A 23,444-nucleotide genomic window follows, 5' to 3' on the forward strand; every position below is an offset into this window, starting at 1 on the left:
CGTGAAGAAAAATTGGAATGAGCGGGTTATTAAAAAAAGAACGTTTGAAACAAAGTGGTGGGGCGAGTATGGGGGGCAAAAAGGGGGGAAAGAGGAGTTTTATGTTATTAATCCTGCGATGTGGTAACTTTTCTCTCTTCCACAGGAGGTGGTGGGGGGAGGAAAGGAGGTGGAGGAGATGGGGCGTTGGCCATTGGGGGCGGGGCCAAGGGGGAAGCGCGGGCTCGGTTCCCGCGCTATGATAATCATGGCGGGAATAGGGAAGCAGGAAGGAGGGGGCGTCGCACGGTGCGAGCCGAGGTCGGGGGAAGCCGAGGTCGGCCAGAGTTTGCTGACATCTGGAGCAACATGGGGGGTGTAACTACGCTAGTGGGGGATCTAGCGGGGGGGGTGGGGGGGGGGGAATTATTGGACTGCTGCTGCTGGGGCGAAGGGGGAGCTGGCATGGGGTGGGATGGGCGGGGGGGCACCGCCTGGGGGGGACACAGCTGCGTGGGAACCGGGTGAGGAGCTGGAAAAAGGGGATGGCTAATCGACAAGGGGGGGGGGGGGTAAAAAGCCCCCCAACCCGGCTGATCACGTGGAACATGAGAGGGCTGAACGGGCCGATAAAGAGGGCACGGGTACTCGCACACCTTAAGAAACTTAAGGCAGACGTGGTTATGTTACAGGAAACGCACTTGAAACTGATAGACCAGGTGAGACTACGCAAAGGTTGGGTGGGGCAGGTGTTCCATTCGGGGCTAGATGCGAAAAACAGGGGGGTGGCTATATTAGTGGGGAAGCGGGTAATGTTTGAGGCAAAGACTATAGTGGCGGATAGCGGGGGCAGATACGTGATGGTGAGTGGCAAACTACAGGGGGAGACGGTGGTTTTGGTAAACGTATATGCCCCGAACTGGGATGATGCCAATTTTATGAGGCGTATGCTAGGACGCATCCCAGACCTAGAGGTGGGAAAGTTGGTAATGGGGGGAGATTTCAATACGGTGTTGGAACTAGGGCTGGACAGGTCGAGGTCCAGGACTGGAAGGAGGCCGGCAGCAGCCAAGGTGCTTAAAGATTTTATGGAGCAGATGGAGGAGTAGACCCGTGGAGATTTAGCGGACCTAGGAGTAAGGAGTTTTCGTTTTTCTCCTATGTCCACAAAGTCTATTCGCGAATAGACTTTTTTGTTTTGGGAAGGGCGTTGATCCCGAAGGTGAGGGGAACGGAGTATACGGCTATAGCCATTCGGATCACGCTCCACATTGGGTGGACTTGGAGATAGGGAGGAAACAGAAGGGGCGCCCACCCTGAAGAATGGACATGGGGACTAATGGCAGATGAGGGGGTGTGTCTAAGGGTGAGGGGGTGCATTGAAAAGTACTTGGAACTCATGATAATGGGGAGGTCCAGGTGGGAGTGGTCTGGGAGGCACTGAAGGCAGTGGTTAGAGGGGAGCTGATATCAATAAGGGCACATAAAGGAAAGCAGGAGAGTAGGGAACGGGAGCGGTTGCTGCAAGAACCTCTGAGGGTGGACAGGCAATATGCGGAGGCACCGGAGGAGGGACTGTACAGGGAAAGGCAAAGGCTACATGTAGAATTTGACTTGCTGACAACGGGTACTGCAGAGGCACAGTGGAGGAAGGCACAGGGTGTACAGTACGAATATGGGGAGAAGGCGAGCAGGTTGCTGGCCCACCAATTGAGGAAAAGGGGAGCACCGAGGGAAATAGGGGGAGTGAGGGATGAGGAAGGAGAGATGGAGCGGGGAGCGGAGAGAGTGAATGGAGTGTTCAAGGCATTTTATAAAAAATTATACGAAGCTCACCCCCGGATGGGAGGGAGAGAATGATGGGCTTTCTGGACCGGCTGGAATTTCCCAAGGTGGAGGAGCAGGAAAGGGTGGGACTGGGAGCACAGATTGAAATAGAGGAAGTAGTGAAAGGAATTAGGAGCATGCAGGCGGGGAAGGCTCCGGGACCGGATGGATTTTCCAGTTGAATTTTACAGGAAATATGTGGACTTGCTCGCCCCGCTACTGATGAGGACCTTTAATGAGGCAAAGGAAAGGGGACAGCTGACCCCGACTATGTCTGAGGCAACGATATCGCTTCTCCTAAAGAAGGAAAAGGACCCGCTGCAATGCGGGTCCTATAGACCTAATTCCCTCCTAAATGTAGACGCTAAGATTCTGGCCAAGGTAATGAGCAATGAGGATAGAGGATTGTGTCCGAGGGTGGTCCATGAGGACCAAACTGGGTTTGTGAAGGGGAGACAGCTGAATACGAATATACGGAGGCTGCTAGGGGTAATGATGATGCCCCCACCAGAGGGGGAAGCGGAGATAGTGGTGGCGATGGATGCCGAGAAAGCATTTGATAGAGTGGAGTGGGATTATCTGTGGGAGGTGCTGAGGAGATTTGGTTTTGGAGATGAGTATGTTGGATGGGTGCAGCTGTTGTATAGGGCCCCAGTGGCGAGTGGTTCACGATGGACGGGGATCTGCATACTTTCGGCTCCATAGAGGGACAAGGCAGGGATGCCCTCTGTCCCCATTATTGTTTGCACTGGCGATTGAGCCCCTGGCAATAGCATTGAGGGTTCCAAGAAGTGGAGGGGAGTACTTAGAGGAGGAGAAGAACACCGGGTATCTCTGTATGCGGATGATTTGTTGTTATATGTAGCGGACCCGGCGGAGGGGATGCCAGAGATAATGCGGACACTTCGGGAGTTTGGAGAATTCTCAGGATATAAACTGAACATGGGGAAAAGTGAGTTGTTTGTGGTGCATCCAGGGGAGCAGAGCAGAGAAATAGAGGACTTTCCGCTGAGGAAGGTAACAAGGGACTTTCGTTACTTGGGGATCCAGATAACCAAGAATTGGGGTACATTGCATAGGTTAAATTTAACGCGATTGGTGGAACAAATGGAGGAGGACTTCAAGAGATGGGACATGGTATCCCTGTCACTGGCAGGGAGGGTGCAGGCGGTTAAAATGGTAGTCCTCCGAGATTCCTCTTTGTGTTTCAGTGCCTCCCGGTGGTGATCACGAAGGCTTTTTTCAAAAGGATCGAAAAGAGTATCATGAGTTTTGTGTGGGGCTGGGAAGACCCCGAGAGTTAGGAAGGGATTCTTACAGCGTAGTAGGGATAGGGGGGTCTGGCACTACCGAGCCTAAGTGAGTACTACTGGGCCGCCAATATCTCAATGGTGAGTAAGTGGATGGGAGAAGAGGAGGGAGTAGCGTGGAAGAGATTGGAGAGGGCGTCCTGTAGGGGGACTAGCCTACAAGCTATGGTGACGGCCCCATTGCCGTTCTCACCGAAGAAATACACCACAAGCCCGGTGGTGGTGGCGACTTTGAAATTTGGGGACAGTGGAGACGGCATAGGGGAAAGACGGGAGGCTTGGTGGGGTCCCCGATAAGAAATAACCATAGGGGCATGGGGGATTTGGAATATGGCAAAGAGCAGGAGTAACGCAACTGAAAGATCTGTTTGTGGATGGGAAGTTCGCAAGTCTGGGAGCGCTGACCGAGAAATATGGGTTGCCCCAAGGGAATGCATTCCGGTATATGCAACTGAGGGCTTTTGCGAGGCAACAGGTGAGGGAATTCCCGCAGCTCCCGACGCATGAGGTGCAGGACAGAGTGATCTCAAAGACATGGGTGGGGGACGGTAAGGTGTCAGATATATATAGGGAAATGAGGGACGAGGGGGAGATTATGGTAGATGAGCTGAAAGGGAAATGGGAAGAAGAGCTGGGGGAGGAGATTGAGGAGGGGCTGTGGGCGGATGCCCTAAGTAGGGTAAACTCATCGTCCTCGTGTGCCAGGCTAAGCCTGATTCAATTTAAGGTGTTACACAGGGCGCATATGACTGAGTACGGCTCAGTAAATTTTTTGGGGTAGAGGATAGGTGTGCGAGATGCTCGAGAAGCCCAGCGAATCACACCCACATGTTCTGGTCATGTCCGGCACTACAGGGGTTCTGGGTGGGGGTGACAAAGGTGCTTTCGAAGGTGGTGGGGGTCCAGGTCGAACCAAGCTGGGTGTTGGCTATATTCGGGGTTGCAGAAGAGCCGGCCGGGAGTGCAGGAGGCGAGAGAGGCCGATGTTTTGGCCTTTGCGTCCCTAGTAGCCCGGCGCAGGATACTGTTGATGTGGAAGGAAGCCAAGCCCCCGGGTGTGGAGACCTGGATAAATGACATGGCAGGGTTTATAAAGCTGGAACGGATTAAGTTTGTCCTAAGGGGATCGGCTCAAGGGTTCACCAGGCGGTGGCAACCGTTCGTCGAATACCTTACAGAGAGATAGAGGGAATGGAAAAGAAGAAGACAGCAGCAGCAGCCCAGGAGGGGGGGGGGGAGGATCCAGAAGGACTCTCAGGGTTGTTACTATATATGTATAATATGTATAGGTCGTTGCTATAAATAATTGTATATTGGACTGTTAAATCATATTTTTGGAGAGTGTTTATCTGAGACAAGGCAGTTGCCATTTAGTTTTAGTTTTTGTTTATATATTATTTATTCTTTGTTTATAAAACAGGTCATTGTTATTTATACTGTTATATTATTGTGTAAAGGATACACAATGTACTGTGATGGTTGACCAAAAATTTTCATAAAATATTTTTTTTAAAAAACAAAAAAACTATGAACTTTTCGAATAGTGGATCAAGTTTGAAGGGCCCGAATAGCCTAGTGTTCCTGTTTCTTATGTTTCTATATTCATATAGTGGGTAGGATAGCAATAGATAAAGAGAGGTACTTAGAAAGGATGCATCCCAGGTTACTGAGGAAAATAAGGGTAGAAAATTGCAGAGGGTCTGTGTAGTGTATTGAAAATTGCATTGTGCCCACTTGAGGCTGCCATGCACATTTGTACCAACAGGAGGAACCAACTGGAAAGGAGAAATAAATAAAGGAATCCATGGCTGCCCATAAATTTTGGATATCTCCAAATATGTACATGTTTCTGTCCCAGGAACTGCACAGTCGGGTATTGATCTCTCAATGCTCCTTCGATATGGAGGAGGTGACTGGATGATTGCAAATGTTAAACCTCTGCTCATAAAACTGGAGTGAAATAATTCTGGTTGCTATTGATCAGTCCTTTGGGGGCAGGCGTAACTTATAGAGGCAATAATCTGGGACAAAGTTATTTGACATTTAGAAAAATATGGGCGAACAAATGAGAGAACGGATTTGTTTAAAGAAAACAAGTGTTCGACTAACTTTATTTATATATTTAGTGAAGTAACAGAGATGATTGAAAACAGAAGTGTGGTTTGTGTGTTTATGGACTTTCAAAGGTATTTGCTGATGTGTTTGTAGACTTGCAGATACAGTAACATTGTGACTACGTGACCTGGACAAATAATACTGATGTCAGTTCAGTTACCACCAATGAGTTTGTGAATTTGGATTCAGCTAATGAAATAAATCTGTAATGAAAAGCTAGTAAAGGTGGCCGTGAAATGATTAGATTTTAAATTATTATTATCTTTCTATCACAATTGCCTATCCCTAATTGCCCTTGAGAAAATGAGCAGCCTTCTTGAACCTCTGCAGTCCATGTGATGTAGGTACACCCACAGTGCTGTTAGGGGAGAGTTCAGGATTTTGACCCATCAACATTAAGGATGGCGATATAGTTCCAAGACATGATGGTGACAAATAAAAGGACATACAAACGTACGTATTAGGAACAGGAGTAGACCACTCGGCCCCTTAAACCTGCTGTGCCATTCAATAAGATCATGGCTGATAATCTCCCCATACATTCATGGCCCCCCCGATAACCTTGCACCCTCTTGTTTTTTATTCTCCTCCTCTTTCACATTTTCTCCCAAATTTACACCCACCAACAATAAACAATAATCAGTCACGAATATAATGTCAATCCCCATATCAATAACAACAATCCCATCCACCCACCAAACCCCAAACATTAGCCGCATGTTCACATAAACAAATGACAAAAAGGAATCAGGAATCATTGTCACCATCAACACACCCCACCCCCCCAAACTAATGTTCGATGTTATCCAGTTCTTGAAAGTGCATGATGAATAATGCCCATGAATTGTAAAACCCCTCCATCCTTCCCCTCAGTTCAAACTTAACCTTCTCAAGAGTCAAGAATTCCAACAGGTCCCCCCGCCACGCCAGGGCACAGGGTGGAGAGGTTGCTCTCCATCCCATCAGATCCGCCTTCGGGCAATCAACGAGGCGAAGGCTACAACAGTAACCCTATAGCTTTGGACAGGACCAAAACATATGAACGTGATTAGCCCCCCCCCCCCCCCCCCCCCCCCCCCACCCCCGCAACATTCACACACATCTTCTACTCCTTCAAAGAATCGGCTCATCCTCGCCCTTGTGAGGGTGTGCTCTGTATACCACCTTCAGCTGGATCAGCCCCAACCTCGCGCACGAGGTGGAGGCATTCACTCTCCAGAGCACCTCACACCAGAAGCCCTCCTCCATATCCTCTCCCAACTCTTCCTCCCACTTTGCTTTGATCCCTTGCTTTCTCCTCTTCCAAAATAGCTCCGTACACCACTGACACTACCCCCTTCTCCAGTCCCCCTGTCATCAGCACCTCCTCCAGCAATGTGGAGGCCGGCTCCACCGGGAAGCTCTGTATTTCCTTTCTGGCAAAATCTTGAACCTGCTTGTATCTAAACATTTCCCCCTGCTCCAGCCCATACTTCGTCCTGCAAATCGACCCCTAAGAAATAAATCTTTTAGTCTTAATCCCCTTCTCCTCCCATTTCCGAAAATGTCCATCCCACCTCCCTGGCTCAAATCTGTAGTTTCCCCGAATTGGCATTTCCCTTGACCCTGCCCCCAACACGAAGTGTTAGCGAAACTGCCTCCAAATTCTCAATGAAGCTATGATTACCGGACTCCCTGGGTACTTCCCCGGGGCTATCGGGAGCGGCGCTGTTGCTAGTGCTTTCAATCCCGACCCCCTGCACAAACTCTCCTCCATTCTGACCCACTGGGAATCAACTCCTCTGACCCAGCTCCGCACCTTCTCCACATTCGCCGCCCAGTAGAAATACATCAGGTTCGGAAGATCAAACCCCCTGCTTGCCTTCCCCTCTGTAGCAGCACCTTTCAAACTCTGGCCACCTTCCTTCCCCATATGAACAAAGTAATCCTTCCCTCCATCTCTCTGAAAAAAGCCTTTGGCAGGAAAATCGTCAGGCATTGAAAAATAAATGGAAATCGAGGCAGCACGTTCATTTTAACCGCCTGTACCTGACTCGCCAGTGACAGAGGGAGACATTCCCACCTTGCCAGAACGGCTTTCACTCTCCCCACCAAACTAGAAATGTTGTACCTGCGGAGCCCCTTCCCACCCCCACCCCCCACTCCCGGGCAACCTGCACCTCCAGGTACCTAAAGTGAGTCCGTGCCCTACGGCATGGCAGCCCCCCACCCCCACCCCTGCCCCCACCCCCGGCCGAGACACAACAAAATAATCACTCTTGTCTAGATTTAGTTTGTACCCCGAGAAAGACCCAAACACTCAAAGCAGCCCCAATATTCCCCCTATCGCCACACTCGGTTCCAACACGTATAACAGCAAGTCTTTGGCATATAAGGCCATCCTGTGCTCTATTCCCCCCCGCTCTATTCCTTTCCATATCCCCGACCATCTTAATGCGATGGCCAATGGCTCAATCACGAGTGCCAACAGCAGGGGGGGACATAGGACATCCCTGCCTCGTCCCACGGTGGAGAGAAAAGTATCTCGAGCTGATGTTGTTTGTGCGGACACTCGCCCGTGGCTCCTTATATAGTCGCTTTACCCAGTTCACAAATCTTGGTCCGATCCCAAACCACTCCAGAACTGCCATCAAGTACCCCCATTCTACCCGATCAAACGCCTTCTCAGCGTCCAGTGCCACAACCACCTCTGTTTCCTTCCCCTCCGCTGGTGCAGTAACAACGTTCAATACCCTTCTAACGTTTGAAAAGAGCTGCCTCCCTCTCACGAACCCCGTCTGATCTTCACCTATCACCTTCGGAAGGCACTCCTCCAGCCTAACCGCCAGTACCTTCGCCAATACTTTTGCGTCCACATTCAGAAGCGATATGGGCCTATATGACCCACACTCCGTCGGATCCTTATCTTTTTTTAGCAACAGGGAAATCGATGCCTGCCCCAAAGTTTGTGGCAACACCCCCTTCCCTATCGCCTCTTCAAACATCCCCACCATCAGGGGTGCCAGCTTATCCTTGAATTTTTTATAATATTCCACCGGAAACCCACCCGGCACCGCCACCTTCCTCGACTGCATCCTCCCAATCGCAACCTTTATCTCCTGCTCCACTATCACTCCTTATGATGTAGTTCTGTCCCCCTCCCCTAACCTCGGGTACTCCAACCCATCTAGAAATTCCTGCATCTCATGGTCTCCCCCAGGTGGATCTAACGTGTACAACCTCTCATAAAATTCCTCAAAAACCTTGGGCGGGATTCTCCGACCCCCCCGCCGGGTCGGAGAATCGCCGGGGGGGGGGGGGGGGCGGTGTGAATCCCGCCCCCGCCGGCTGCCGAATTCTCCGGCGCCGGAGATTTGGCGGGGGCGGGAATCGCGCCGCGCCAGTCGTCGGCCGCTGGCAGCGTCCCCCTTGGCTATTCTCCAGCCCACGATGGGCCGAATGGCAGCCCTTTTTTTTTTTGCCGTTCCCGCCGGCGTAAGTTAGAGTAGGTCCTTAGCGGCGGGACCTGGCGGCGCAGACGGCCTCCGTGGTTCTCGGGGGGGGGGGGGGGGGACACCTGATCCCGGGAGTTGCCCCCACGGTGGCCTGGCCCGCGATCGGGGCCCACCGATCTGCGGGCGGGCCTGTGCCGTGGTGGCTCTCTATTCCTCCACTTCGGCTGCTACTCCTCCATGATGGCCCCCCCTGCGCATGCGCTGGGATGACACCAGCACACGCTGGTGCTCCCGTGCATGCGCCAACTCGCGCTGGCCGGCGGAGGTCTTTCGGCGCCGTTTGGCGTGGCGCCAAGCCCTTTCCCTGCCAGCCGGCGCGGCGCAAACCACTCCGGGGCCGGCCTAGCCCCTAAAGGTGCAGAGGATTCCGCACCTTTGGGGCGGCCCGACGCCGGAGTGGTTCACACCACTCCTCGGCGCCGGGACCCTCCGCCCCGCCGGGTAGGGGAGAATCCCGCCCCTTGTTAATCAGATCCGGAGCCACCACCAACTTCCCTGCCCTGTCCCTCACCTGAACAATTTTCCTTGCCGCTGCTTCCCTCCCCGCCTTATCTCCATGTTCGTAAACTGCACCCCTTGCTGCCTCAGTTGGCGCACCACCTTCCTGGGAGTTAGCCGGTCAATGCTCGCTTGTAGTTCCTTCCTCTTCCTCTTTTTGCATCCCCGTGTTAATAAAGAATCTACCCAGCTCTTCCTTAAAAATGTTCAACGATTCTGCTTCCACCGCCTTTTGAGGAAGAGAGTTCCAGCGACTCACTACCCTCTGAGAGAAATAGGTTCTTGTCATCTCCATCTTAAACAAGTGATCCCTAGTTCTAAATTCTCTGACAAGAGGAAACATCCTCTCCACATCCACCCTGTCAATACCCCTCAGAATCTTAAAGGTTTCGATCAAATCATCTAGTCAGAGTAGGACTGTCAGGATAGATAGGATAAATGCGTGACTCGAGAGATGGTGCAAAAGAGAGGGATTTAAATTCCTGGGGCATTGGAACCAGTTCTGGGGAGGTGGGATCAGTACAAACCGGACGGTCTGCACCTGGGCAGGACTAAACCAATGTCCTATGTTTGCTAGTACTGTTGGGGAGTGTTTAAACTAATGTGGCAGGGGGATGGGAACCAATGCAGGAAGTCGGAGGGAAGTAAAACGGGGACAGAAACAAAAGACAGTAAGGGGTAAAGTGTAAGGCAGAGAAGCCATAGTCAAAAATCAAAAAGGGCCACAGTACAGGGGTACAGTGACTGAGGAGAGCTCCGTGAATAGGCCCAGAAATACTAAAAGGAATAAAACAGGAAGTAAAAGCATAAATGGAAAGCGAGGCAGCAGGTCTGAAGATATGGGTTCAACGATAAGGAAAATTAAGAGAAAAGTTAAAATGAAAAACAACTTGTGCGAGGTTACTGATAGAGGTGTTAAGATTCAAAATGGAGGTATAAAAGCCAACATTAGGGTACTTTACCTGAATGCTTGTAGTATTTGGAATAAGGAAATGAGCTGATGGCGCAAATCATCGTCAATGACTATGATTTACTGGCCATTACTGAAACATGGTTAAAGGATGGTCACGACTGGGAGTTAAATATCCGAGAGTATCAAACTATTCGGAAGGAAATAGAGGGATACGGACCCCGGAAGTGTAGAAGATTGTAGTTTAGTCAGGCAGCATGGTCGGCGAGGGCTTAAGGGCCTGTTCCTGTGCTGTACATTTATTTGTTCTTTGTTCTTTGACAGCGTGGATGGTAAGGGAGTTTGTGTAGCTCTGTTATTTAAGGATGACATCCGGGCAGTAGCGAGGAATGACATTGGTGCTATGGAGGATAAGGTTGAATCCATTTGGGTGGAAATCCGGAATAATAAGGCAAAAAAAGTCACTGATAGGAGTAGTCTATAGGCCACCAAATAATAACATTACGGTGGGGCAGGCAATAAACAAAGAAATAACTGATGCATGGAGAAATGGTACAGCAGTTATCATGGGGGATTTTAATCTACATGTCGATTGTTTAACCAGGTCGGTCAAGGCAGCCTTGAGGAGGAGTTTATAGAATGTATCCGCGATAGTTTCCTAGAACAGTATGTGATGGAACCTATGAGGGTACACACGATCCTAGATCTGGTCCTGGGTAATGAGACAGGATTGATTAATGATCTCATAGTTAGGGATCCCCTCGGAAGGAGGAATCACAATATGGTGGAATTTAAAATACAGATGGAGGGTGAGAAGGTAAAATCAAACACTACTGTTTTGTGCTTAAACAAAGGAGATTACAATGGGATGAGAGAAGAGCTGGCTAAGGTAGACTGGGAGAAAAGACATTATGGTGAAACAGTTCAGGAACAGTGGAGAACCTTCCAAGTGATTTTGCACAGTGCTCAGCAAACATTTATACCAACAAAAAGGAAGGACGGTAGAAAGAGGAAAAATCGACCGTGGATATCTAAGGAAATAAGGGAGAGTATCAAATTGAAGGAAAAAGCATACAAAGTGGCAAAGATTAGTGGGAGACTAGTGGATTGGGAAATCTTTTGGGGGCAACAGAAAGCTACTGAAAAAGCTATAAAGAAGAGTAAAATAGATTATGAGAGTAATCTTGCTCAGAATATAAAAACAGATAGTAAAAGTTTCTACAAATATATGAAACAAAAAAGAGTGGCGAAGGAAATATTGGTCTTTTAGAGGATGAGAAGGGAGATTTAATAATGGGAGATGAGGAAATGGCTGAGGAACTGAACAGGTTTTTTGGGTCAGTCTTCACAGTGGAAGACACAAATAACATGCCAGTGACTGATGGAAATGAGGCTATGACAGGTGAAGACCTTGAGAGGATTGTTATCACCAAGGAGGTTGTGATGGGCAAGCTAATGGGGCTAAAGGTAGACAAGTCTCCTGGCCCTGATGGAATGCATCCCAGGGTACTAAAAGAGATGGCTAGGGAAATTGCAAATGCACGGGTGATAACTTACCAAAATTCACCAGACACTGGGGTGGTCCCGTCAGATTGGAAATTAGCAAACGTGACACCACTGTTTAAAAAAGGAGGTAGACAGAAAGCAGGCAATAGGCTAGTTAGCTTAACTTTGGTAGTGGGGAATATGCTGGAATCTATCATCAAGGAAGAAATAGTGAGGCATCTGGATGGAAATTGTCCCATTGGGCAGACGCAGCATGGGTCCATAAAGGCTGGTTGTGCCTAACTAATTTCATGGAATTTCTTGAGGACATTACCAGTGCGGTAGATAACGGGGAGCCAATGGATGTGGTATTTCTGGATTTCCAGAAAGCTTTTGACAAGGTGCCACACAAAAGGTTGCTGTAAGATAATGAAGCATGGCGTTAAGGGTAAAGTAGCAGGATGGATAGAGGATTGGTTAATTAATAGAAATCCCCAAGAGTGGGGATTGATGGGTGTTTCTCTGGTTGGCAATCAGTGGCTAGTGGTGTCCCTCAGGGATCAGTGTTGGGCCGACAATTGTTCACAATTTACATAGATGATCTGGAATTGGGGACCAAGTGCAATGTGTCCAAGTTTGCAGACGACATTAAGTGAGTGGTAAAGCAAAAAGTGCAGAGGCTACTGGAAGTCTGCGGAGGGATTTCGATAGGTTAAGTGAATGGGCTAGGGTCTGGCAGATGGAATACAATGTTGACAAATGTGAGGTTATCCATTTTGGTAGGAATAACAGCAAAAGGTATTATTATTTAAATGATAAAATATTAAAACATGCTGCTGTGCAGAGAGACCTGGGTGTGCTAGTGCATGAGTCGCAAAATGTTGGTTTACAGGTGCAACAGGTGATTAAGAAGGCAAATGGAGTTTTGTCCTTCATTGCTGGAGGGATGGAGTTTAAGACTTAGGGAGGTTATGCTGCAACTGTATACGGTGTTAGTGAGGCTACACCTGGAGTATTGTGTTCAGTATTGGTCTCCTTACCTGAGAAAGGACGTACTGGCACTGGAGGGTGTGTAAAGGCGATTCACTAGGTTAATCCCAGAGTTGAAAGGTTTGGATTACGAGGAGAGGTTGAGTAGACTGGGACTGTACTCGTTGGAATTTAGAAGGATGCGGGGGGGATCTTATAGAAACACACAATTCTGAAGGCAATAGATAGGATAGATGCGGGGACGTTGTTTCCACTGGCGGATGAAAGCAGAACTACGGGGCATTGCCTCAAAATACGGGAAGTAGATTTAGGACTGAATTTAGGAGGAACTTCTTCACCCAAAGGGTTGTGAATCTATGGAATTCCCTGCCCAGTGAAGCAGTTGAGGCTCCTTCATTAAATGTTTTCAAGATAAAGATAGATAGTTTTTTGAAGAATAAAGGGATTAAGGGTTATGGTATTCGGGGGGGAAAGTGGAGCTGAGTCCACAAAAGATCAGCCATGATCTCATTGAATGGTGGAGCAGGCTCGAGGGGCCAGATGGCCAACTCCTGCTCCTAGTTCTTATGTTCTTATGTACCCATCTCAACTCGAGTGGATATAAGCCTACTTCAACCTTTCCTCATAAGGCAACCTGCCTGTTCCTGGTATTAGTCTAGTGAAACCTCTCTGAACTGCTTCTAATGCATTTATATCCTTCTTCAAATAAGAAGACTAATACTGTACACAATACTCCCGATGTGGTCTCACCAATGCGCTGTACACCTGAAGCATACTACGCTACCAGAAGGATGTGGAGGCTTTGAAGAGTGTGCAGAAGAGATTTACCAGGATGTTGCCTGGTATGGAGGGCATTAGCAATGAGGAGAGGTTGGAGAAACTGAGTTTGTTCTCACTGGAACGATGAAGGTTGAGGCGCCTGATAGAAGTCTACAAGATTATGAGGGGCATGGACAGAGTGGATTGTCAGATGCTTTTCCCCAGGGTGGAAGAGTCAATTACTAGGGGGCATAGGTTTAAGGTGTGAAGGGCAAGTTTTAAAGGAGATGTACGAGACAAGTTTTTTTACACAAAGGGTGATGGGAGCCTGGAACTCGCTGCCGGGAGAGGTAGTGGAAGCAGGGACGATAGTGGCTTTTAAGGGTCGTCTTGACATGAATAGGATGGGAATAGAGGGATATGGTCCCCGGAAGGGTAGGGTTTTTTTAGTTCAGATGGGCAGCATGGTCGGTGCAGGTTTGGAGGGCCAAAGGGCCTGTTCCTGTGCTGTAATTATCTTTGTTCTTTGTTCATAACCTTCCTACTTTTGTAATCAATTCCCCTCATAATAAATGATAACATTCTATTAGTTTTCTTATTTACTTGCTATACCTGTAACTAGCCTTTTGCGTAGGTAAAAGCATACCTTTAAATCGGAGTTCTGGTCCTCGGACGTCAGTAACAGCAGTTTCCTGCAGGCCCTAGTGGTTTCTGCACATGCCCAAGCCGTAGAATGGCTGTATGTGCGCAGTTCTTTTTATTTTATTCTTCAGGTTCTGCATAGGCACTGGCCACAAATGGCAGCACGTGCGCAGTTTGTATGCTGCTTCTCATTTCCAAGCTTCAAAGTGGCTCTGCACCTATATGCAGTTAGCTTCTTTATTTCTTCAGCCAGGAATCTAGTTCTGCACACCTACGCAAAAGGGAAAAAAGACCCAAATGTGAAATTGCGTGAAAAGGTCCGATGACCTGGGCGAGAAGCACCATTCAGAAAGAAAGTACCTATTGAGCAGGACACAGGAGAGGAGCAGGGGACAGGTCCTAAAAGAAAGAAGGTGGACCCAAACCAGGGATTTGGTTAGAAAGAGGTCCCAAGAAGACCGTCTAGTCAAGGGAAAAGGACAGGATTCTGAAAAAGGCCCTGTTTAGTGAAGTTAAAATAAGAAGCAGAGGAAAAGACTCCAACATAAAGAGACAGAGCTGCAGGGAGCAAGTTTTAAATAAATGGGACTTGAGAGAAGCCAGAGATCTGAGGAGACAGCCGAAAATTGGTGACTCCTTACTACGGACCTATGGAGCAGTTTTATTCTGCTTGGCACAGCTGAATAACTGGGAGTGTGTGTGGAAGGTGACACTTGATTGCACGTACAGATCCAGGGGAAGGGAACATCGGAAGGAGAGATTGAAACCCTGGAGGTGGGTTCTTGTTGAAGACTTCTGAGTGAAAGCATCATTTACAAGAGAACTTGAAGATTGGAAGCCCTCATGAAAAAGGCGCTTCTGTGAGACCGGTTGGCTCATGGTGTGGCAAGTACATCGGGGATTGTTGAGAAATCCATCGACTTTGCTTTGGTGGCATCCATCATTTCTTTTGGGAGTGTAGTGTGTCCACATTCTTAGGGTGAATTTTAGAGCAGAAGATAGATATTGTAAATTGTGTTATCTTTATGCATTTATATGCATTTGTAAAGGTATGGTTGGGATGAAAGGATAGCGCAATTTGACTCATTTGCTGGTGTTTGTATTGAAATCTTTCCAACTTGTTTTGACTAGTATAATACATTTCATTTTTCTTGCTTCACAACTTTTTTATTCCTTTGTTAAAATAGACTGGCAGGCTGCTGTGAATGTGTTCAGTAACTGCCCACCACGGCTTCTTAAAAAAAAAGTTTGGATCTATCAAGCCAGATTTTGCTCTGGGATCTGACATGTCCAGCATTAACATCAGGTGTGACCATAAGAGGACAGGGAGTGGCTTGGAGGGGAACATGCAGGTGGCGGCGTTCTCATATGTCTGCTGCCATTGTACTCCTAAGTGGTAGAGTTTGCAAGTTTGAACGGCGCGGTCGAAGGAACCTTGGTGAGTTGTTCTATTGCATGTTGTAGATTATCTTGTATATTCTGCACACTGCTGCCACTGTGCATCACTGACGGGGGAGTAAAATTTGAATGTGATGAATGGGTTGCCAATCAAATGTGCTGCTTTGTCATTGATGGTTTAGAGCTTCTCGATTGTTATTGGAACTGTACTCATCCAGGCAAATGGAGAGTATTCCATCTCACTCCTAACCTCCTGACTTATATCATGCAGATAGTGGACAGGCGTTAGCAGAATCAGGAGGTGAGAGTTACTCGCTGCAGAATTCCCAGCCTCTGATCTGCTGTAGCCACAGTATTTATATGGATAGTCCAGTTCAGTTTCGGGTCAGCGGTAACCCCCAGCATGTTGATCATGAGGGATTCAGTGACGGTAATACCATTTAATGTCAAAGGGAGATGGTTGGATTCTCTCTCAAATGACCCCACCTCATCTGATGGAGGTCCAGCAATACAAGAGACATGGGTTCAGTGAATGGGAAGGACAAGAGTCTAGAAAATAAACAACTCATTTGAAACATGTCATCTGGATGAAAGTGCAGTGGATCGTCACTTCTCTGGTATCAGCCAACCTTGCTGTCAGTCACTGCTCACTTCGTGTCTTCCCCTACGATCTCCAGCGCCCTTTCCTCGTAGGTGGTGAGGACTCGCAATATGGGCATCCCCCCACTGAACAGCTGAGCCCCAGGTTGGGCGAATCAGATGCCTGGGGCCTCTGGCCTGGCGTGTTTCATGTAGGGGCTCATTTATTAGACCAAGTGTGGGTGGAGCGCGATCTGGATCACATCGACCAGCCCAGCAGGAATCGCACCGTGTTTCCCGCTGGAAACCACCGTTTGGAAATCTTTGGGAGAATTGTGCCCATGGTGTTAAACTGAAACCATTTGTTACAGAAAGCCAACTAAAAGTTGAAAGCAATTGAAATATTTCTGCAATCATTCAAACTATTTAAACATTTTGAAGAATCAATTTTACTTGTCATAGATAATCTTCAAAGCACTGTTATTTTAAATTGTTTTGTTAATACTTGAGGACTCCGAACATTTATATAACATGGTGTTTTCCGTTAGTTATTCCGTTCTCCACCGTATATTCTAATCATTGACTGGGGGGGGGAGGGGGGGGAAATATTGCCTCACTAACAGAATTGTTGTAAAGTTATTTTTAAGTTGTGTGCAAAATCCATTTTTAATATATTGTGTCGGCTACTCATGCATGGAGTAACTTTAAGGTCTATTTCTTAAATAAAGTTCTCATAGAAAATACTTTCACAATTTTCGGTGTTTTGTTTTTCAATTTTGGTCCACAACAGTCGAAATGTTTTCCTGTGAGTTACAGTCAGTCATGGTGTGACAGAACCCTCTGCATGATTAGAATTGTTAATGATGAGTTGGAATTCGTGTTATTGTGTCTTTAAGAATACACAGCAGGAGACCTGTAGATGGTCACAATGCTTATAAAGTAGAAAATGCGAATAATTTTCAAATACAGTAACTGATGTTAAGAGATTTCTTTATGTGCAGCTGATTTCTTTAGTTCTCTGTGCTGGAAACCCACTGTCTAATGGCCAACCCTTAAAAGGGAAGTGTTGGCAAGGTTAAGGCACAATGCAGAAAAGCACAGTAGAACATTGGGAAACATCGATCAGTGCAGCACAACAGAACATGAGCAAGAAAACAGTCTTTCAGTATATTTCTGAAAATGTGAATTAGAAAAGTTCCAAAGAAAGTATTTTAGAACAAAAAAACCATTTATTTAAAGTACACACATTATTTTCACCAATCCACCCTTTTAAAAATGATGCAAAAAATGCACTTTGTAACTGAGTGCTAATAGTGAGCGTAGACCTAATTTTTTTTCAATAGGTATGGAAAGGTTTATAACTGGGATGTAATTTATATTAAACTTTTTTTTAAATTTAAAGTACTTTTCTTTTTTTCCCCCAATTAAGGGGCAATTTAGATTTCATAGAATTTACAGTGCAGAAGGAGGCCATTCGGCCCATCGAGTCTGCACCGGCTCTTGGAAAGAGCACCCTACCCAAGCCCACACTACCCTATTCCCATAACCCAGTAACCCCATTCAACCAACACTAAGGGCAATTTAGCATGGCCAATCCACCTAACCTGCACATCTTTGGACTGTGGGAGGAAACCGGAGCACCCGGAGGAAACCCACGCACACACGGGGAGAACGTGCAGACTCCACACAGACAGTGACCCAGCCGGGAATCGAACCTGGGACCATGGAGTTGTAAAGCAATTGTGCTAACCACTATGCTACCGTGCTGCCCTAATTTAGCGTAGCCAATTCACCTACCCTGCATATCTTTGGGGTTGTGGGGGGGGTGAGACCAACGTAGACACGCGGAGAATGTGCAAACTCCACACAGATAGTGACCCAGGGCCGGGATCGAACCCGAGTCCTCTGTGCTGTGAGGCAGCAGTGCTAACCACCGTGCCACCCTGTATTTTATATTTAACTGAGGTGCACAGCCAGTGTGTGCATATGAAACCAAAGAAACAAAACAACTTTTCAAAATTTGCTCCATAATTCTGTTTTTTATTTCAAACATTAAAAGCAGTGCCTATTTTGAAGACATTCCATATTTTTCTTTGCAAGTGCTTTGTACGAAAACAGGGGTGAGGTATGTTTTCTGGTCATAACTCTGTACCAACTCGATAAGAAGAAATTAAAAACATAGTTTTGGAGTTAAGTGGCATAGGCTATTAAAATAAAACTCTACAACACTGCCTCTAACTAAGGATTGCAATATAATTCTGGCAAGGCTGGGGAATAATGGTGCTATAAAAAGATGAGGCAGTATAGTCTAACATTTGTGTGTGTTTTTTGTCTGAGACTATTAAGTGACATTGGGGTTAATTTTGCATTGTCAGCAGACATGAATTAAACGAATAAAACCTCGTCAAAACAGAGGAATAGCAGCTTCATTTTTTGGATGCAAATTCTGTCACTAGTTCCAGTTATTTAAACATTGAATTCTCAGTTATGTTGAACTGAGCCAATTATAATGCTGTCGATTTTAATAATGATATTTAAAATATATTTTGGTACTACGTGGAAATTTCAGTGCCAGAGGAGATTATAATTATTTGAACTAATACGTGGAAGTGCAGTTGAAGGTTGATATTCAAAGTTCATGGGTCAAATAGAGAAGGCACAGGTGAGATTGTACAATATCCTACCTTTGCTTCCTGACAATAGTCATTGGGTGAAACAAATATATCGTTTCCCCACTAAATGTGATGTAATAGACGCAATGTGTCCAGGGTCAGTACAGCTTTGCCCACCAAGGCAGGTGTCAATGTCAGGTCTCGTTGTAAGAAATTAAGTGTGGCAAGTAGGCAAAGCAAGCATCGGGGAACATCCAGAAAATAATAACCATAATATAATTAGGCTCGATATGGAAACTTAAAAGGAAAGAAAGCTGAAAAAGTTAAAGGTTCTTGACTGGAAAAAAGCCAATTTAATGAGATGCAAAAGAAACTAGCCAAATAAATTGGAAAGGAAATGTTAAACAAGGCAATGAACAAACCATGGGAAACTTTTAAAGAAAACTGATTAAGGTGCAGATCAGCCATATTCCCACAAGAAGTAATGAGGGTGCAACAAAAACAGGAGATCTTTGGATGAATAGAGAAATTTAAGTGAGACTTTAAAAAGAGGCATATGATAAATTTGGGCTGATAATACAAAAGAAAATCAAGCCGACTACAGATTAAGAAGGGAAGCCAAGAAGATTAGAAAGTCTAAGGGAGAAGACTGGCATTAAACATGAAGTGAAAATGTGAATGATTTTACAACATGCGTGACATGAGAGAACCTAAAATAATAAATTTCAAAAATGTATTTGCAATGGTGTGACCATCAACGGCATTTAATAGTATCCAGTAGATCAATAGATCCCAACTTTAAATTAAATTGTTGGCTATCTCAGTTGAAGTTGCAGTCTCATACCGCTGAACATTGGTATAGTTTCACCAACACCCACACCGATGCACTGAGACTGAGACCATTTGTTTTGTCTTCATATTAGTTTCTATTCATTGGCTCACTTTGCCAGATTCTATTTGTGACTGAGCCAGGTATGTTTCCTTTGTTAAAGTTCTAATATGTCTCTTGAATGATGTGGAATAGTATGTGCTCCAAGATTGTAATGCATATAGCTTTTTATGTTAAATACATGATTAACTCCAACAAAGTTTGAGCAGTTAATGAGCAAATTTGCCGTGTTGCTACTTTGCCGTGTTACTAGTTTGCAACCCGTCTGAGCATTTCTGCCAGTCAAAACAGAAATTACACTAAGCAAATGTTAAGAAATTTAGGAACAATGTTATCCTGAAATTATTTAAATGTTTCACCGAGCAACCCACATCAATCGTTTAATAGCTTTATCTCCTCTTGCTTAACTGAAGTCAAAATAGAACAACTTGCACTCAATCCCACACCTTTAATGTAAGAAAAACATCCCAAGGTACTTCAGATGTAAAATATAAAGTCCTGGCCTTTATTTTAAACAGTTTGATTTAAAAATATATCAATTTGAAGACTGCTTTCAGGTACAAATTGCTCCTTTGCGTTTTGTTCACTTTTAATGATCTTCAAGCACCAATACCCAGATTGATTTCCATTTATCATTTCCTTTGATTATTACCAAACCCTTGACAGTTACTTTGCACTGTTTTGTAAATAATAATGCAGTTCCGAAGAGCTTGAGTAGTTACTTGATTTCTGATTTGAAATCTGTATGCATTCACTCATAATATTTTATAAGCTTAACTGTAACATGCTCTCTCAACACACTGCTTTAATTTGACTTTTATAACAAGCTACTTAGCCATATTTAGTCTGAATGATGTACCATCTCAGTACATTTTCAAAAGCTGTTTCTTCAGAAGAATGACTGATCTGTTCTCTTGCTCTTGTTTTGCATGTAAGAGAACCCCATGGTCCTTTCTTCTCATTGTATACACATAGCATTAATGGATTCGGTTCGCTTGTATTGCCTCATTACTAGCTTAGGTTTCAATCACAGAAGTCTTTCAGTGTATGCAAATAAGATAGAATCATCTACCTGAGAGTTAATATTCCAAGCTTTAAAGTGTATTATAGATCTAATGTTTGTATTTAGAGCATAACATCCTGTTCTTTTTTGATGGGCAAAAAGCTAAGCGAGCCTGGGCAGCTGTTTGATGTTGGCTTCAAGTGTTATTAATTTCATATTCCATTATTCTTTTCACTGTAGCACAAGTGAAGCTGATGTGGAGGCTGTCATGGATAAGCTATTTGATGAGCTGGCTCAGAAACAAAATGATAGTACGTAAGTTAATTTCTCTTGAAAGAGAATACATTTAGAACACAATGCCCAATCTCCACTGACCAATTAGTAAGTTCCATTGCTGTATATGGGTTGATGCCATACTCAAGTGGTTGTCATTGTATCAGTATTTTGTCTAATTTCTGTGTTGAATCATGTGCTATTATTCATCAAACCATGCATTTTCCAAGGTATAAGAGATGAATTTTATAGTAATTATCCAGACAAGGCTGATTCTTTGTTCATGTTTCCATAGTAACAAGACCAAGGATTTTGAAAGTGCAAGGCAGAGAACTGAGACTGAGCAAAGCTTGCGGAACCATAGCAGACTGCACATTTGAAGAGCTGTGTGATAAAGTGAGTACAGTCACTTCAGCCAAGGAGATGTTCTGCCTTTCAGCTTTGCTTTACTATATGTGCAAAATATGCTTCCTGAGACAAGTGAGGTCCCATCCATTAGATAAAACGCCGTTGGCATCTTGAGCACAAATTGCTTACTTTGCATTTTTATAATTTCATGTATTTTATTGTGGTGAAGTTGAAGAAGATACCTTTTTCGTTGCAATGAAAGGAAATAAAGTACACAAGTACTGAGTTAGAGAATTAAAATTAGCTGTAATGGACCAGATGTATCACACTGTTTTGCATACCAAAAGGTTCTAAAGGGAAGTAGTTCTTGGCCTTTTTTTCATTCCTATCTTCCCCTTCCTGCTGTCCAACTTGAAGAAATTTAATCTCACCCTGTGCCTTGTTTCTGAGTGAAAACTGAGACGACTTTCACAACTGAATGGGAAACATCAAGTGATACAAACACTGGGCATTGAATGTGCACTCATTTAGTTGGGAGAAGATGCTCACGGTCATTATTTCCTTCACTGTTCTTTAAACCTGTTTGCATAAAGATTTAGATTTAATTACAGAAATATTATACTGAGGATTAGTATTACATTCGTGTTAACTAGGAGAATAGTTGGAGGAAAATTGAAACTATACTCTTAATTTGACAACTGTGAACTTGTCTTACTCTGTGATTTTTCTGATTGAAATTTACTGACCTCAGTGAAGCAACGCGCTTTATTTTTTCCCTGCTGTTCACAGCTTACATTTGTATGGAATCCTCAATGTTACAAAACATCAAAGCGTGTTTTGCTACAGGTAAAGGGACAGTGAGAATGAGCCTCCAGCACAGTCCACAGGGAGAATGACAGTAAACTGGCAGGGAGTTATTAAAAGGATAATCAAATAAATAGATCTTGATAAGATTTTGAAAGGTTGAAAAACAAAGATGCTCATGCAGTGAATTCCAACTCCATTGATTTAATCCCTCCCACTGCTGACCCTGTGGACTCAGCCAGCAGCTCTTCTCACTGCCCATCTACACATTTCCCTCCAGAATATCCATTCACTTATAAACCAGGTCCTTGTCATCTTTAACCTTATTGTGGATGATTGCATCACCATCATGGCCTGAGTAGACACCTGGTTGAGGGGTGATGACACCGCTCCCCTTAATGAAGCCCCCCCTCCCACCCATATCTTCCACCCCTTGCCATCAAGACCATTGCGGTTGCAGTGTGTCACCAGATTACATTTGGCCTAAGCACCTACCCCACTGGCACTTTCTCCTTCTTTGAACATCTCACCTTGTTCTACCCCTCTCACCTGTTTTTCAAAGTAATTGTTCTGAATCACCCTCCCATGTACGATGAAATGCCACTGCTTTGCCACAAAAGGTCATTATTAATTCAATTATAGGCGATAGTGAATAATAATGCCACAAGGCTGATCTAGAAGAAGAAAACCAACAATCTAGTGCCCAAACATGTAAATGTGCCTCCATCACCAGTATACGTTCTGCTTATTTATGCTATCTTTTGACAGATTAATAAATAACCATTTTGGTGAAATATAATGACTGATTAAAAGCATGTACAGAGCCAGAGCACTTTGTACATTTTACTTCTCGAAAACCCAAAGCATTTATCTGCCGAGAATAACTAATGCAGCCAGACAAAAGACTCAACTTCCCACTGAACAGTGCAGAATATGTTCAGGTGAAGAAAATGAATGATAATTCTGGAGTTGAAATGATGCTGATGGAGCATGCATTAAATCATTCCATTTTTGTTAAAAAAAGTACTATGGGAGAACAAAAGGTATGATGTGAACAACTCTGATGCGCTAACTGAAGTGGGCAGCTGATGAAAAGCCAAAGCTCATTGCGTTACATGTTTCTACTTTGTCACATCAGCCTCATAAAGGAAGTAAGCTTTTAGCCATAATGAGAATTGCACTTAAAGCTTTGTATGATTTGTTTCTCTCATCGTGGTGGAAACTACATTGGTACTTTCCCTGCAATGAATAATTTAGAGTCAAAAGATTTAAGTCCACCTGGTAAGTAAAAATCAATCTTTGTTGTTTGCAATACCACACAACAAAGTTGCACATCTCATGGTCATTGGCTTTGTATTTTTGTCGTGTGCTTCTGTAGCCCATTCCCTATCTCTCCGTATCTATTAAATAGAGAAAGATTTTCAGTAGTGGACAAGCCATATAAATGCTACGGCTTCGAGAGCAGGTCAGAGGCTGCAACTTCAGTGGTGACTCCCCAAGGCCTGCCCACCATCTGCAAGACACAAGTC

General features: G+C 45.2%; 1 protein-coding gene across 3 annotated transcripts in view; it reads left to right on the forward strand.

The window, feature by feature from the left end:
* Nucleotides 1–23,444, forward strand: part of afg1lb (AFG1 like ATPase b) — a 267,168-nt gene that overhangs the window by 195,801 nt on the left and 47,923 nt on the right. For 2 of the 3 annotated variants that reach the window (XM_072499963.1, XM_072499965.1), the window contains 2 exons: nucleotides 20,731–20,805; nucleotides 21,059–21,159. In XM_072499963.1, coding sequence (XP_072356064.1) covers nucleotides 20,731–20,805; nucleotides 21,059–21,159 — 176 coding nt within the window. The remainder of the gene's footprint in view (nucleotides 1–20,730; nucleotides 20,806–21,058; nucleotides 21,160–23,444) is intronic. The other variant, XM_072499964.1, reaches the window with a different exon arrangement.

The sequence above is a fragment of the Scyliorhinus torazame genome, chromosome 4 (assembly GCF_047496885.1).
Source record: "Scyliorhinus torazame isolate Kashiwa2021f chromosome 4, sScyTor2.1, whole genome shotgun sequence".
NCBI lineage: Eukaryota > Metazoa > Chordata > Chondrichthyes > Carcharhiniformes > Scyliorhinidae > Scyliorhinus > Scyliorhinus torazame.